Consider the following 16,444-nt stretch of genomic DNA (forward strand, 5'->3'; position numbering starts at 1 on the left):
ACCTACTATGTGTAGGCACTGGCTGCATTTCCTTTACCATCTCATTTTGTCTTCACAATACTCCTGTGAATAGGTCTCAGAGGGAAATCAGGCTCAGAGAGGTTATATAATATGCTCAGGATCACCACAGTTCACGTGTATGAGGAGCAATGGCATACAAAGTCAGGTCTGCTGAGATTCTCAAAGCCAAGGGGATACAACACTCAGGTCCCGGCACAGAATATTGCAGCCTTCCACCAGGAAGGAGGCAGTGAAAACCTTATGGCTGTGGGACCCCAAGGACAGACGAGGAGTTCCTTGCTTCTGTCCTAAATCTTTCTCGTTGATGGAGAGCAGAGTGTGGGCAAAGGTTGCAAAAGAGTAATAGAGCATGGAGGTTAATAGCACAAATTCTGGAGTCAGCTTTCCTGGATGCCAGTCTGGCTCTAAGTAACTTTGGGCAAGTTATTTAAATCCCAAAGGGCCCAGTTTCTTCATTTGCAAAATGAGAATAATGATTGTAGTTATTCCACAATGTCATTATATAATCAAAGGAGGTAACTCAGGTAATATGCTTGGAATAGCACTTGCAACAAAGTCATTTTGATGCTGAAGATGAGGATGCTGGAACCTTTGGTGGTGAGGTCTCTGGCCACCCTCACGCTGCTGCCTGGGAACCTGGGGGTGGTTCCAAGTGTCCTTTGTCTTTGGGGGCTATGCTCTCTTTTCTATAGTTCCACTGGGATGAATAACTGAATCCTAGCAATAAATACAACTAAGATGAGCCTAGTGCTCATTCCCTTTTGCTGCATTGATGGGCAGGCAAATGAAGGTTGCATCAGTGTTTTCTCAGTTGCTTCGCATGGGGTTCTTAGTAGACCATACAGGGGACAATATAGGAGAAGATCTTTGCCAAAAGACAGTACTGTACAAATAAGTTATGGTCCACTCTCTCTGCTCTTATGACTGCCAGTCACCGAGTTTGTTTAGCCACTGCTTTCAGGCACCTGTCTCTGTGTTTCTAGGTAACAGCATGGGAATGGCCAGTTTGGAGAGGGAGCTGCACCACAGTGGTCAGGAGGAAGATGTGTATCACACGGTGGATGATGATGAGGCCTTTCCTGTGGACCTGGCCAACAGGCCCCCCGTCCCGGTGCCCAGGCCAGAGGCCAATGCTTCTGGTACTCATCACCTGTCTGACAATGAACCATACATTTCTAAAGGCAAGTATGGCAGGGAGTGATGCTCAGCGAGGTCTTCAGGCTTCTCAGCCAGAAGTCCCTGGATTCTCTTAACTTCTGAACCATTGCTCAGAGACTATCCCCTTCTGAATGGTCTCTAACCAGCCTCAGGAGATGGTGTTAGAGCTCAGGGCAGATTTTGGAGCTGGCTCACAGGCCATGATCAGAATTCAGTTCTGGCTTTCCTGGATGCTTTCATGCGCATTCTGAAGACAGGGAGGTAAACAAGGTTTACCTCTACTCCAAATGGCAAAAACCCTCATAAATTTTTATCTCCTTAAACTATTGTTATTATTGATTTTTTGATAGCTAACATTTATTGAAATCTACCAAGAGTACTCTATTTGGAACGTGTCATTTAATATTTACATTAATGTTTTAGGTAAGGGCTGTTATCCTCCCCAATGTACAGATGAAGAAAACCGAGACTTACAGAGGTCACTATTACCACGTAGCAGAGTCAGGATTTGAACTCAGGGTGCCCAACTCCACAGTCCCAGCTTTCTACCACTATGTTAGGATGTCTGCCTACCCACACTAATACAAATTGGTAGGGGATCCCTGGGTGGTGCAGCGGTTTAGTGCCTGCCTTTGGCCCAGGGTGCGATCCTGGAGACCCAGGATTGAATCCCACGTTGGGCTCCCGGTGCATGGAGCCTGCTTCTCCATCTGCCTGTGTCTCTGCCTCTCTCTCTCTCTCTCTGTGACTATCATAAATTTAAAAAAAAAAAATTGGTGAGAGTTGGGTTTGACTTCTTCACAGTGATCCCTGGAAAATCAAGTAGATACTGATGCATTGTCAGTTTCGCTCTTTTAGGACTTGATTGTATTAATAGGATTCCAAGTACTGTAAGAGCTAAGAATTGCCAGATCTGTGCATCTGACCTCCATTCCATTTTTAAAAATTTTTTTATTTATTTATGATAGTCACACACACACACACACACACACACACACACACACACAGAGGCAGAGACATAGGCAGAGGGAGAAGCAGGCTCCATGTACCAGGAGCCCGACGTGGGATTTGATCCCGGGTCTCCAGGATCACGCCCTGGGCCAAAGGCAGGCGCCAAACCGCTGTGCTACCCAGGGATCCCTCCATACCATTTTTAATAGTATAAGAAGGTGTGGAAAGTATGACAAAAGGAAATCACAAATTGGGGAAGGTAGCCCTCAACCAGAATCCCAGGTACAGGGCGACCAGTTAAATATGAATTTCAGAACAATGGCAAGTAATTTCTGTTCCAAATACCGCATTTAAAAAAAAGATTTTATTTATCCATGAGGGACATACAGAGAGAGAGAGGCAGAGCCACAGGCAGAGGGAGAAGCAGGCTCCTTGCAGGGAGCCCGATGTGGGACTTAATCCTGGAACTCCAGGATCACGCCCTGGACCAAAGGCAGGCACCAAATCGCTGAGCCGCCCAGGGATCCCTGCATTTTTTTTTTATTTTTTTATTTTTATTTTTTTACAATTTTGGTTTTGGTTTGTTAAACCTGGCAACCCTAAACTGGGTAGAAATATAGTTGAGGGACATTTTGTAGCCAGGTGTTCTCCGTGATTGCAGTTTGCCATTCTCTTGGGTAACATCTCCTTTGGCATGTGCAGCAGACACTATTGGTGCTCTCCCCACATCCCCCTAGCTCTTTTTATTTCTGTGCCTCCTGGTTGGATTATGCCTATCAGGACACATGTGTCTTAGTCTGACTGCTTTCTCTGGTAGCTGGAGCCCCATCTGCCTTAGCAAGTCAGGCTGGAAGAGTTGAGGGGATTAATACCCCTGAACCCTGGAATCTAGTGACTGATAGATTGGTGGCTGAGTACCCCAGCATCCTTGCCCTTCTGCTGGGAGAACTCTGAGGTGTTTGTTCTACATTGCTTTCCAGAGTTCCCTAGCTTGCCCACCCTGGTAACTTACTGGATACCCACCCTGTATTGTTTTATCCACTTCCCTGTCTCACCTCCATCACTCCCCACATCGACTCTTTGCACCTGGATCCTTGTCCTCAGGTCTACTTCTAAGTGAACCCAAAAGAAGAAGCATGTGAATATATATTGATAATTCCTAAACGGTATGAGGGGAGGAGAGAGTGTTACTGGCATGGCTCATTGTGGGAGCTGGGACAGGGGCACAGGTGATTCTTAATGCTCCCTGAAGGACTTGACTAGGCAGCTAGGGAAGCAAAGGAAAGAGAGGCAGTGGTTGGAGGCCAGAACCCCTGGGTTTGTGCCCCAGCCTTTGTATTTCCCAGCCGTACAGCCTGGGACATGAGGTCAGTCATTTCGTACTCTTTAGCTTTCCTTTCCTCATCTGTAAAATGGGTACAATAGTGATACATGTAGACATTTATGCATCTATCATAATCCTACCTAATATACTCGGTCAGAGCCTGATTGTGAGGATCAGATGGGAGGATACATTTATAAACTGTAGAGCACCACGCAGGTATTGCTCATGTTAACTAGCATGCCAAAGTACTACTATGCTATTGGCATCCATCTCAAGGTTTGGCTAACATTGAGAGCTTGTTTGTGCCAGATACTATTCCAAACACTTTCCACATATTAACTCATGTAATCATCACAACAACCATTGAGGAAGGTGCTGTTATCATCACCATTCTATAGATAAGAAAATGGAGACAAAGACAGGCCAAGCCTCTTATCCAAGATCACATGGTGCCTAAGTGGCAAAGCCAGGATATGAATCCAGGGAGCCTTAATCACTATGCTTTCCTACCACCAAGGGAGCATTTGTCATGTCTCCATTTTTCTTTTTAGCTTTTGTGGGTCTGTTGCTCACTGACTGACTTCATCTAAGTCCCTATAGAGCCGTGCACTCATTCTATCTGCTCCACTGCTCCGTGTTTTGTCTTGTTGACATGTTAAGTGGCACTTCCTTTTATTCTCAAGCTTCGGGGTGTTCCATAGCCAGTTTTGGGTATTCCAGGGTCCAGCTCGCATCCTCGTTCACATTACTCTTTTCTTTAATGATTCATCATGTCCTCTGGCTGGCTTTGGCTTTCTGGCTTTGAGACCTAGTCTGTTTGGGCTGTTTTTCTTCCATGATCCCTCTAGCTTTGGCACCTTAGTTGCCTCCTACTGGAGTTTTGATTTACAGACCTGAATATGGTGGTCCAAAATGTGATCCATCATTTCCATTTTTATATACAATTTTGGCAATTTTTTCAGTAAATATATAAAACATTATAAAGCCCTTTAGAAAGAAATCTGATTTGGCTTTTACCTATAATATTCTTTATCTCATAGTTTTTGCAGAAAAAAGTCAAGAGCGGCCTGGGAATTTTTATGTTTCCTCAGAGAGCATCAGGAAAAAAGGTAAGCCACACATCCTCAGCTTTCTTTTGTTTGACCTGAACTTCTGGGTGGTAGAAGTGTTCATGCTTCAGTGATTTTCATGATTTTCTTTCTATCTTTTTAAATATTTTATTTATTTATTTGAGAGACAGAGACAGTGCATGCATGAATCAGGGGTTGGGCAGGGGGAGAAGCAGACTCCCTACAGAACAGGGAGCCAGCTGTGGGACTCAACCCTGAGACTCCAGGATCATGACCTGAGCCAAAGGCAGACGCTTAACCAACTGAGCCATCCAGGCGCCCCTGCTTCAGTGATTTTCCGGTGTAACAACCCTTTAGCGTTGAAATACAGAGAGATCCAGGGGATACCATAGGTGGTGCTGTAATGATGGTAAAGGCGGAGGAGAAGAGATTGGGGTGCCCTAGAATAGTGTACAAATTAATTATACTGAGAATGTGAACACACTAGAATGTGTCTGTGAGAACACACAAAAGCACAGTGTAAATAGTGAGATTGGTGCCAACAGGATGAAAGTGGGCAGCCTGGCACCAAGGCTTTACCTAAGGATACAGCCCTATCTTGCTATTTACCTACCCTATCTGTACCAGCTAAACTACACTTTCATTCAGCTTTTATTTAAGAGATATTTTGCTTGCATTTTTCTTCTTTTTTTTTCCTCCTCAAAAGACTTTTTGAGGAAGTATGAGACGATAAGTACTCCTTTTTTCTTGGTCAACTTCCTTGTATTAAACAGAGGCATTCAGTATTATTCTGTTGATTCTTTTGAAAAGGAGAAATGACACCATCTAAGCTTTTTGAAGGACTTAGGTTGTAAGAGTGGAATTGATTGGCTTAATGCATTTTGTTTTCTCCCCACACCCCATCTTCCAGCACAATTAAAGACAGCCTTGAGGAGGGCAAACCTGGGAGAAAGGTTTGTGGGTGTGTATAGACAGATGAGTGAGTGGTTGGGAAGAATGACAGATGAACTTCTTTGAAGTCATCTCTCTTTTTCCTTCTTGCTCTCCCCCTGAATCACAATGTCCAGATGGGGTCCTGCTAGAGAAATTTAGAGTTAAAGATAGTCCTATATGAAATGAGCAATAAAATGTTGAGTTGTCCTAATAAGCCCTGGTGGCCCCATCACATCTGCAAGTAGCTCATTCTTCACAGAACCTAGTGGAGTCACAGCCTGGAGAAAGAGGGGTTGCTTTCATATTTCCTTAGAATCTCCAAAGCAGAGAACCATGAATTTGTAGTGTGGAGGAAAGGTTGGCAGAGGAACAACCCAAGGAGAGCTACCTGGGACATAGCACCTAATTTATACCTGGTGACGTTGGAGATAGATCATGGTTCCATTGACATCCCAGTCTTCTCAAGCATTTCATGTCCATGGGTCCATAGTCATTGTGCCCATACTGCTTGGAGGCAGGGAGGATAGTGAGGGCTGGAGTATGTTGGGAAAAGCATCCTACCTAGAATTTCCTGTATATTCTTTCCTGGGAGTAGATCTTAATCTAAAGCAGTAGTTCTTAGTTGGAGGTGATTTCTCCTCTCCCTTCATTGCCTCCCAGAGGATACTTGGCAACGTCTGGGATGTTTTTGGATGTTGCAGCTGAGGTAGGGGATGCTGTTGGCATCTAGTGGGTAGAGGCCAGGGATGAGGCGACACATCCTACAGTATACAAGATAGCCCTCCAACAACAGAGAACTCTCCAGTCCAAGGTGTCAATAGTGTCTAAGTTGAGAAATGCTAGTCTCATGGCTTCTCAATAATTCAGGTTTGGGGGATTCTGTTAACTTGTTCAGTGGATGCCGTTCATGCCTCCTAAAATGTTGCGGCCTTGTCTACTTTAATGTAACAGGCTTTGAAATGATTCGCTGCTTCCCTCTCTGATTTGATGTCATACGTCCCCATTCTCAGTTCTGCATGTAATTGTTCTTTTGAGGCATGTTCTCTTGAATCCATGACCAGCCTCATTAACCCCACTCGTCTGCCTGCCCTCCCCAGTTGGGGTGCTGTCACACTAAGTTTTGCCGTCCTTTCCAGAGCCTCTCGTCAGACCTTGGAGGGACAGGCCCCAGTCGAGTATATATGACCCTTTCGCTGGAATGAAAACTCCTGGCCAGCGGCAGCTGATTACCCTCCAGGAGCAGGTGAAGTTGGGCATCGTCAACGTAGACGAGGCTGTGCTCCACTTCAAAGAGTGGCAGCTCAACCAGAAGAAGCGGTCTGAGTCCTTTCGCTTCCAGCAGGTAACCAGCTCTGTATGGTTTGTTTCATGTCCATTTCTGCACTGGGCAGAGTGGAGGGCTGGGTCCGTGCTAGCTTGTGTGCTGCTGTAGCTGAGTGCATATGGCCAGCCTGTGACTGGGTTTTGAGTGTCATTGTGAGCCAATGTGTGTGTCTGTCACCTGTAGTCTGTAACCAACCATACAGACCCTGGCTGAGAGCAGGATGGCTATGCTGGCTGTTGTGAGGCTAGAGATCAGGAACAAAGACTCAACTGTCAACCCTGATTTTTCCACTGCCACTTCCCTCTGCATGTGGCCCTATACTTTTGCTTCCCAGCTTTTTTCTTTTCAGAGCCATTCTGTCTAATCCTAGTGCCAACACTCCCACAGAACTATCACACCTTTGAACTCACAGGACTTGGACTGTTCCCAAGAAATATGATTAAGACAGCAGAACAAGTCACAGACATAAAACCACCCAAGTTAGAGCATAACTCTCACACAAACTGCATTTCTATAGGCATGAATACAGACACAGAGGCAAAGGTCAGGAGAGGCCGCCTCATGGCCATCCCAAGGGTGGCCACTCAGAAGACTGGCATGGGCAGATGGTACTCCTAGAGGAGACTCTTGTTTTGTATTGTTTTAAGATTTTATTTATTTATTCATGAGAGACACACAAAGAGAGGTAGAGACATGGGCAGAGGGAGAAGCAGGCTCCCTGTGGGGAGCCTAATGCAGGACTCGATCCCAGGACCCTGGGATCACGCCTTGAGCCAAAGACAGACAGTCAAACACTGAGCCACCCAGGCATCCTTTGTTTTGTTTTAAAGTTTTTTATTTATTTGAGAGAGAGAGAGAGAGAGAGAGAGAGAGAGCGCATGACCTGGGGGAGGGACAAAGGCAGAGGGAGAAGCAGGCTCCACTGAGCAGGGAGCCTGACATGAGGCTCCATCCCAGGACCATGGGACCACGACCTGAGCTGAAGGCAGACACTTAACTGACTGAACCACCTGAGCACTCAAGACCCCTGTTATTTTTGTAAGAATCTATAACTCCATACGTGTAGTCCATGTATAATTTAAAGCAACCCAAGGAACTCAAACTTGACCTTAGGAAGTGTATTCCTGGTTCAACTTCTTTATATTAGAAAGAAGTTGTGCCTAGGGTATTAGGAGATGTGTCTAAGACCACTTATCTAGTAAGTGGAAAGAAAGGCAGGACCAGAATGGTTGCTTTTTTCTCTCTACTTCCCCATGGTATTTCCTAGAAGGTATGTATTCTAACCTCTGCTCTCAGAGGACCTGGCATACCTGCTGTTGAGGGTAGAGGCAGCGGGAGCAGCACCTACCTACCACTGAGATGGGAATCTTGTCTCCCTAGAGTGGGAATAGGTGTGACAAGTGGGGAAGTGAGTCATCAGGCACCATTTGTCCAGCTGGGCCCACAGTCTACTGACAATGCCCTGTGTTGAATGGTCCTGATCTCTTCTGCTGCTCACAGCAGGCATGCAAGACAAGTAGCCTTGTTCCCATTTTACAGAATAATGAGGCTTGGAGAGAGGTAGAGAGGCAGAGTCAGGATTCAGATGAGCCCTTTTCACGCCAGAGCCTGTGCTCCCTTCACGACCCTTTCTGCCTTCTTAGTGCTTTCTAAAATGGTCCCCCACTCTGCCAGCCCGCCTCCTCCCTCCTGGGGATCCTCTGATGGGTGGGATGGCACTCTGTAGGATCCTCCTCATTCAGGAGATGCAGGGAAGCTGCAGTCCTGCTGGGACAGCCTGGTTCTGGGCAAACAACAGTTTTGTTTCTCCTGGCCAGGTCACACGCCCACGTAGCATGGTAGTGAAGAGAGCCAGGGCTCCGGGGCAGGCAGCCCGGGTTACATCCTTCTTCTGTCACTTGGGGCTGGATGACCTGGGCCTCCTTGTCTGTCTGTGTCCCATCTCAAGTGTGAAGGGAGAACACTGGACAGTGTCAACCTGTAAAGGACTTGGCATGCCTGGCACCTGGTAAACGTATAACAAATGTCAGCTGTCCGTCTCTGTCTGTATCCAAGAGGCTTCTCCTGTCCAGAACTCTTGGGTATGGCAAACAAATGGGGTTCATATTTGACAGGGTAGAGAATCCCAGCCTAGGAGAGCTGATGCTACTATGTGCCCAGAGAGCCTCTTGGCATTTCTAGAGCATCCCCCACCCAGAGACCGGTGGGTGTGAAGACCGTTCCCTGGGCTGCCCTATCTTCCCTTTGCTCCATGCCTCTGCCCACTTCCCTGCCTCTTTTACCTCCCCTCCTGTGAATGGGCACCACCCAGGCTCCCTTCAGGTCCTCTGGGCAGGTGACTTTTTTTTTTTTAAGATTTTATTTATTTATTTGACACAGAGAGAGAGAGAGAGAGAACAAGCAGGGGGAGTGGCAGGTAGAGGTAGAGGGAGAAGCAGACTCCCCACTGAATAGGGAGCCCCACATGGGGCTCAATCCCAGGACCCTGAACCAAAGGCAGATGCTTAACAGACTGAGCCACCCAGGCACCCAAGGGTGCAGGTGACTCTTGAGTCCATGTTCCCTTTCCCATTCCACCTTTGCAGCCACCAGCTAGGTGTGTCCTGCTAAGGTGCCCACGACCCCCAGCTAGTTCAGCAACAATCCATATCTAGAGGCTACTTCCCTTTCCAGGCTCCCTATTTCTATACACTGTTATCTTCTGGACACCAAGGTTTAGACTTTACCTCGCTTGGGCTCTTCTCCTTCACACCCCTGTATCCAGTCAGCTGCCTGTCTTGCCTGGTCCTGGTCTGTGACACTCTTCCTCTTGCATCTGCTCCTTCCTTTCCATTGCCCCAATGCCAACTTCTGTGCCTCTCATCTGGCCTCCCACAAAGTGTCTAGGTAGATCTCTTTGCTGCCAGCTCCTGTCGCCTCCACACTGTCAGACTTGAAAGCTATGCCTGGCCCACGCCTTCCAGTGTTTCCCTGCTTCGTCCTGGACCCAGCTCAGCCTCAGCTCTAGTCACGGCTCAGACACCCCTCCCAGTCTGGCCTCCCATGGCTCTCTCATGGGACCCTTCTGGTTGTCTAGACCTTAGTCCCTGGGGCATTCTCTCTAGGATGTTCAAATACTTTGAGGTAGTTGTTACTGACTAAAATAGCAACAAATTTCAACATTTGTTGAATGACTGTAATAGGCCCAACTGCACGGTTTCAGAAAAGTAGAAGGCCTGCTGTGTTGCCTCTTGAGAGTGCACAGTCTCTCTGAAGAGACAAGACACATACACCCAAAGCCACACAGCTGCACAGATGCACTGGGCAAGGCCACATAGCTCATGCCAGATGGCAGGTGTAGTCACTAAGGACTGGAGCAGGCTAGAGAGGTTTAAGATGGAAGTTGGATCTGGACCCAGACCTGGAACAGACTCATGGAGAGGAATCGTTGCCTTTCACGGTTGGAAGAATGGTATGAAAACACAGTCTCAGATGCAGATCTGTCCATGGAGTGTGTGAGCATGGAAGGGACTGGCTTGGCTAAAGGAGTCTACAAGGAGGAGGGTGGTGGTGCCAAGGCTGGGAAGAGCGTGGAGCTAGGAGCCAGAGAGGAGGGGAGACTCTTTGTTGTAGAAAGGGTGTCTTCTCTTCAGGTACAACTTCAAAGAGTCCTTGAATGTCTCTGGGGACTGATTGTGAATGCATTCAGCCTCATTTGCATGTTGGAGATGTTATTACAATGACATGTATCTTGCAAACAGCATAAAATCAGGAAGAAACTCTATTGCCCAGAGGGTATATTTCTGGTATATACTTTTAAAATTAACTAAGTTTTTTTCCAGGAAAATCTTAAACGGCTAAGAGACAGCATTACCCGAAGACAGAGAGAGAAGCAAAAATCAGGAAAGCAGGCAGGTATGTAGCTTCTTGGGGGTGCTGCATTGTGGGGGACTGCCATGATTTGTTGTCCCTAACTCTTCTTTCTGCAGTGGCCTGAGTGGGCAGAGTGCTTGCCTGGTGCCTGTCACCCTGTTTACAGATCTGAGTACCCCCACTGTACTATGATGTTCTTTTGGGCAATGGCTTTGTCTTGTCTTTTTTTTTTTTTTTTTTTTTGAGAGAGAGAGAGACAGCATATGCAGGAGGTGGGGGGCCCAAGAGGGAGAGGGAGAGACAATTCTAAGCAGGCTCCATGCTTAATGCAGAGCCCGGTGGGGAGCTTGATCTTACAACTAAGAGATCATGACCTGAGCTGAAACCAAGAGTCAGATGCTTAACCAACTGAGCCACCCAGGTGCCCTTGTCTTGTTTATTCTGTGTCTCCAGTACCTGCCACATAAGACATGCCAACAAATGAATAAATGGATTGATTTCTGCATTCCCCCCATCCTCTCACGCACAGAGAATGACAAAACTTTTCCCCCAGGTACCTGACCCTTCCCTTGGCATTTAGGAAGACATGTTTTTTGAAGAGAGAAAGGAAAAAAAACCCTCATTCACATAGTATCTGTTTCTGATTGAAGCAGGGAATTGCATCATTGGTGTCCACATCATACAGTGCCTCAGAAGGCAGGCCTCAGGTGTAGCAGGGCCCTTGCCATGTGTAGTAGGGGTCCAGTAGCAGGGCCATGCATTCTGATTGTGTACACTGAAGACCAGGCTTCTCGACACCACTACCCCTGAGCAGTGATGGGCATTTGCCTATATTGCATATTCTTACTGAGAGCCTCTGGAATGGTGAGTCTCTGTGATTTATTTTGGCTAGTCTATACCAAGTAGAGCTGGCAATAAAAGGCTTTCAGAAGCTCTCAGAGCTTGAGTGGAGCCCTATTAAATAAAAGACTAAGAATGTGTATAACTTCCACAGTCTATCTCCAGCTGCTATCAATAACCTGACTTCTCATGACCCTGGCCAGGCAGGCAAAGACACCCCAGTCTTTGAAAATGACATATTCCGGGATCCCTGGGTGGCGCAGCGGTTTGGCGCCTGCCTTTGGCCCGGGGCGCGATCCTGGAGACCCGGGATCGAATCCCACATCAGGCTCCCGGTGCATGGAGCCTGCTTCTCCCTCTGCCTGTGTCTCTGCGCCTCTCTCTCTCTCTCTCTCTCTCTGTGACTATCATAAATAAATAAATAAAAAATTAAAAAAAAAAAAAAAAAAAGAAAATGACATATTCCTGCCACAGGCCCCTTGCTCATACCTTTTCTTTCTCACCTATATGAAAACTCCTGGGCTGCAAAACCCAGCTTTGTAGCCCCTGTTTGGTGAGGCCATCCTGGGTCACTCTAGGCCACTGTACCCTTTCCCCACTTGAGCATTTATAAGACCTACTCTCCCTTCCCTTCATCTGGCACTTCTCTTTTGCTACCTCTGATTGCTATCATTTCAATCCTGTATTCAAACCATCAGAAATTCCCAATTCCCAGAGGTTCTGCCTCCAAAATGCATTTTAAATATGATCATTTCTGACTCTCTTCATGCCACAGCTGCAGGTAAGCTGCCATCATCTCTTCCTGGATGAATGAAGAGCCTCTTCAGTCATTTCCCTGTGTTTACTCTCACTTTTCTACAGTTAATCCTCCAAACTGGGGATCCCTGGGTGGCACAGCAGTTTGGCACCTGCCTTTGGCCCAGGGCGCGATCCTGGAGACCCGGGATCGAATCCCACGTTGGGCTCCCGGTGCATGGAGCCTGCTTCTTCCTCTGCCTATGTCTCTGCCTCTCTCTCTCTGTGTGACTATCATAAATAAAAATTTAAAAAAAATAAAAAAAAATCCTCCAAACTGTAGCCAATGACCTTTAAAAATAAAAAATCAGGGGCAGCCCCCGTGGTGCAGCGGTTTAGCACCACCTGCAGCCTGAGGTGTGATCCTGGAGACCCGGGATCGAGTCCCAAGTCAGACTCCCTGCATGGAGCCTGCTTCTCCCTCTGCCTGTGTCTCTGCCTCTCTCTCTCTCTTTCTCTCTCTGTGTCTCTATGAATGAATGAATGAATGAATAAATAAATAAATAAATAAATCTTTAAAAAAATTTTAAAAATAAAAAATCAGATCCTGCTAGTCCCTTGCTCAAAACCCTCCAGGCGCTCTTGTTCCACCCAGAGTAAAGTCACACTCTCCACTGTGGCCTGAGAGTCCTATGCGATCTCACCCCTGAGCCCACTTCTACTTTCCCCTTTAACCCCATGCTCTAATTCCAAAGGACTCCTTTTTTGTTGCTCTAACAAGTCAAGAGCAGCCCTCCCCAGGGTCTTTGCACTTGTCCACCCTCCACTTTTCCCACATCTTCACTGACTGGCTCTTTTTCAGAGTTTGGCTCTAAGTTCTCCTCAGAGAGGCCTTCTCTACATTCTCTCCAGAGCAGCCCTCCAGCACTCACTGTGCCTTTGCTCACCCTCTTTTCACATATCACAGACTGGAAGCATCTCATGTGCCTGTTCTCACGATTATCTTCTGGCCCATTCCCTCATTGTCACTGCCATAAGCTCCATGAGGGCAGAGCTTGTCTGTTCTGGGTTCTGCTGAATCCCCAGCATGTAGGACAGTACATTGATTGGGCTCAAGAAATCTCTGTTGGAATAAAATGTTTGGTAACACCATTCATTCATTCTATAAACACTTAACTGAGTATCAGACTCTCTGTCAGGGATAGAGACCCATAAGACATGATCTTCACCACTGGGTAGTTTATGAGTTAATCTTTTATTTGTGTAGATCTGAATTTTCCCAGCTAGAGTCTGCTCCACAATGGCTAGCACAGTATTTTGCAGATGGTACTAGCCTGGTGAATGTCAATGATTTTGACCTTTTGGGAAAAGAGGCGTACAGAGGTTATAACCATGGCAGAAGGTCAGAAAGGTCATTCTAAGATGTCTGCTTACTAGTTTTTAAATGTATGCTTCCACTACTCAAGCTCACACTTGTTTGCCCTCCTTGCTGAAGAGAGGAGAAACAAGAGAAGGCAGAAAATCTGGTTCAAGATCTAAGTAGTGATCTTAGGGTTAGACAATAGGTTCTAGGTGAGAAAAGGGATGAGGTGCTTTTAAAAATTAGAACACATGAACCCAAAGATGGAAGCCTTGACTAAATGAAACATTTCATGCTTTTACACACAGGCAACCTCGAAAAAGCTGTGATTTGTTGGTGCGTGAGGTGTTTGAGGCCCAGAGTGTTATAATGTTGGAATCATGAGTTCTGGGCAGCTGGCACTCCAGAACTGAGCCCACTGGGTGTCATCACACCTTTACCACCCAATCAGATGTTGAAGCAAGGCACACACACACAGGCCAAGGAGTAAAGGGGAATAGGCATGGGTCCGGGGCCATCGGGGTTGGGGTCAAGTTCCTAGCCACTGCTCACTCCTAACTAGTGAGGAACCGTGGACAAGATAAATCCCCCAACCACAGTCCTCATTTGCAAAGGGGCACAAATAAAAGTGCCTACGTCATTAGGGTTTCTATGAGGACTGAACAAGTTAGGGTATACCTGGGGCCTTGCGCAGTGCCTGGCACATGGAAGCACTCTAAAAACCACCTGTACAGAAGCTGGTGTCCTCTCAGGCAAGGCTTCCCAGGGTGGGGGCACTGGGCTGGAACTTTCCATCCCAGGTCCCGCCCTAGAATGCTGGATTTTGTAACAATATACAGAGTTCACCCAAAGCTAGTCATGCTCACCCGTATCTGTACTCTACATGACAATGGTCATGTCTACATTTTTTCAAAGGAACATTGGTTAAATGCCCTTGATTCCCTTCCCCTCTCCTCTTCAAGAAGACCCTCTGACTAGGAATTTTATGGGGGAGGTGTTAAGTATTTTTACTTTTTACATTAGGGGTCTTAATTAATGTCATAACTATTAGATGATTAAGCCATATCTAATTTTTTTGAGATTTTATTTATTTATTCATGAGGGATGCAGAGAGGTAGAGAGAGAGAGGCAGAGACATAGGCAGAGGGAGAAGCAGGTTCCATGCAGGGAGCCCGATGTGGGACTCGATCCCAGGTCCCCAGGATCAGGCCCTGGGCTGAAGGTGGCGCTAAACCGCTGAGCCACCGGGGCTGCCCCAGCCATATCTAATTTGACACTAAACAAGGGGACAACAGGCAATCCACCCATCAGCCCCAAGAGTTTCCTTTCATTTTCATAAAAAAAAAGAAAAAAAGAAAAAGAAAAAAGAAAAAGAAAGAAAAAAAGATTTATTTATTTATTTTAGAGAGAGAGAATGCAGGGGCAAGAGGCACAGGGAGAGGTAGAAAGAGCCCCAAGCAGACTCTGTGGTCAACACGAAGCCTGATACAGGGCTCAATCTCACAACCCTAAGGTCAGACCTGAGCTGAAACCAAGAGTCGAATGCTTAACTGACTGTGCCACCCAGATGCCCCTCATTTTTGTTATTTATTGTGGTAAAATACAATAACATACAATTTATCATTGGGCCTCACTCAATTGTATATTTAGTGACATACTAACGTGTGATTGCCTGTTTCACACTGAGTAAGCTTCAGTGGTGCTTCTGTGTGCTTATGGGGAGTAAAGAGTAGGCACTGGGCGTGGGGTAGGGGAGAGCAGGGGAAGAGATTAGGATTGTGTCAGAGTTTAAGGCAACCTACTCTGCTTTGATCATTGCAGCTCCTTAAAAAAAAAAAAGAAGAAAAATATATTTTCCACATTGAACTTCTGTTTTTACCAGAGGAAAGAACTCTGCTTCCCCCTCACCCCCACAAAAACAAAAAACAAACAAACAAACAAACAAAAAACAGAAAAGAAAAGCATTTAGAAACCATTGACACAAGGTAACATTAATCTGTAGGAACATTAGGGTTGACAAACGGCATTTCTGCTTAGAGGACCTTTTCTAGGAACAGAGCCCATTCTAAACGTAAGGGCTGACTCTGTTTATTTAGAAAGCTCATTTGTGTTAGAAAAGAAAACTGATGACTATTTTTCTTTATTTTGGGTTAGAACACCAAGGATAAGTAATAAGTAAGATTCTGTTCATAATAACTTGCTAGTCTTCAGTCTTGGGGAATTATTTTGTCCTGCTGGTACAGAACACTGATGGTTCTGAAGGACATCAGAGGGCCTGTCATGGCCCGTAACTTGTTAGACACCCCCAAGGAAGACAGTCCATATTTGTGTTCTGAGTGTGTCTGGGGCATGTCTGGGGCTCGTCTGGGGCAGGACAGGGAGGAGCAGGCTGGGTCCCAGGCAGCCTGGGCTCCAATCCCTCCAATCCAATCAGAGTCACATTACGGTCCAGGACAGTCCCCTTAACCACTCTGTGCTTCAGTTTCCTCATCCATGGTTACACCTGATTTACCAACTGCATGGGGAAGAAGTGAAGTTCAGAGGAGGTATGATGACCCATGGGGACACGCTCTGGGAAAAGTACCATGGAATATAATGCTGATCACCATTCCTGGCATTGTTTCTTTCTTCCAGGAATATCAGGATTTTGTAGACATTTAGACTGGCTCTACTTGATTTTTTTGAACTTCTGACTCTCAAATTTTTTTCCTATGTATTTTACTTTCCTTCCTCGTAGAACTGGTTGAGGGTAGAAAATTGCCACATTAAAGTGAATTAAGCAGATAGGAACCTCCCTTTAAGAGAGTGTTGTTAAAAAAAAAAATATATATATATATATATATATGAGGTCAAAACTGAGGGGGGGAAAAAGGATG

General features: G+C 46.2%; 1 protein-coding gene across 1 annotated transcript in view; it reads left to right on the forward strand.

The window, feature by feature from the left end:
• Positions 1 to 16,444, forward strand: part of PIK3AP1 (phosphoinositide-3-kinase adaptor protein 1) — a 119,575-nt gene that overhangs the window by 86,318 nt on the left and 16,813 nt on the right. Inside the window, exons 10-13 of the mRNA XM_041729683.1 lie at positions 1,005 to 1,202; positions 4,495 to 4,563; positions 6,594 to 6,799; positions 10,603 to 10,675. Coding sequence (XP_041585617.1) covers positions 1,005 to 1,202; positions 4,495 to 4,563; positions 6,594 to 6,799; positions 10,603 to 10,675 — 546 coding nt within the window. The remainder of the gene's footprint in view (positions 1 to 1,004; positions 1,203 to 4,494; positions 4,564 to 6,593; positions 6,800 to 10,602; positions 10,676 to 16,444) is intronic.

This window comes from Vulpes lagopus, chromosome 2 (genome assembly GCF_018345385.1).
Source record: "Vulpes lagopus strain Blue_001 chromosome 2, ASM1834538v1, whole genome shotgun sequence".
Taxonomy (NCBI): Eukaryota; Metazoa; Chordata; class Mammalia; order Carnivora; family Canidae; genus Vulpes; species Vulpes lagopus.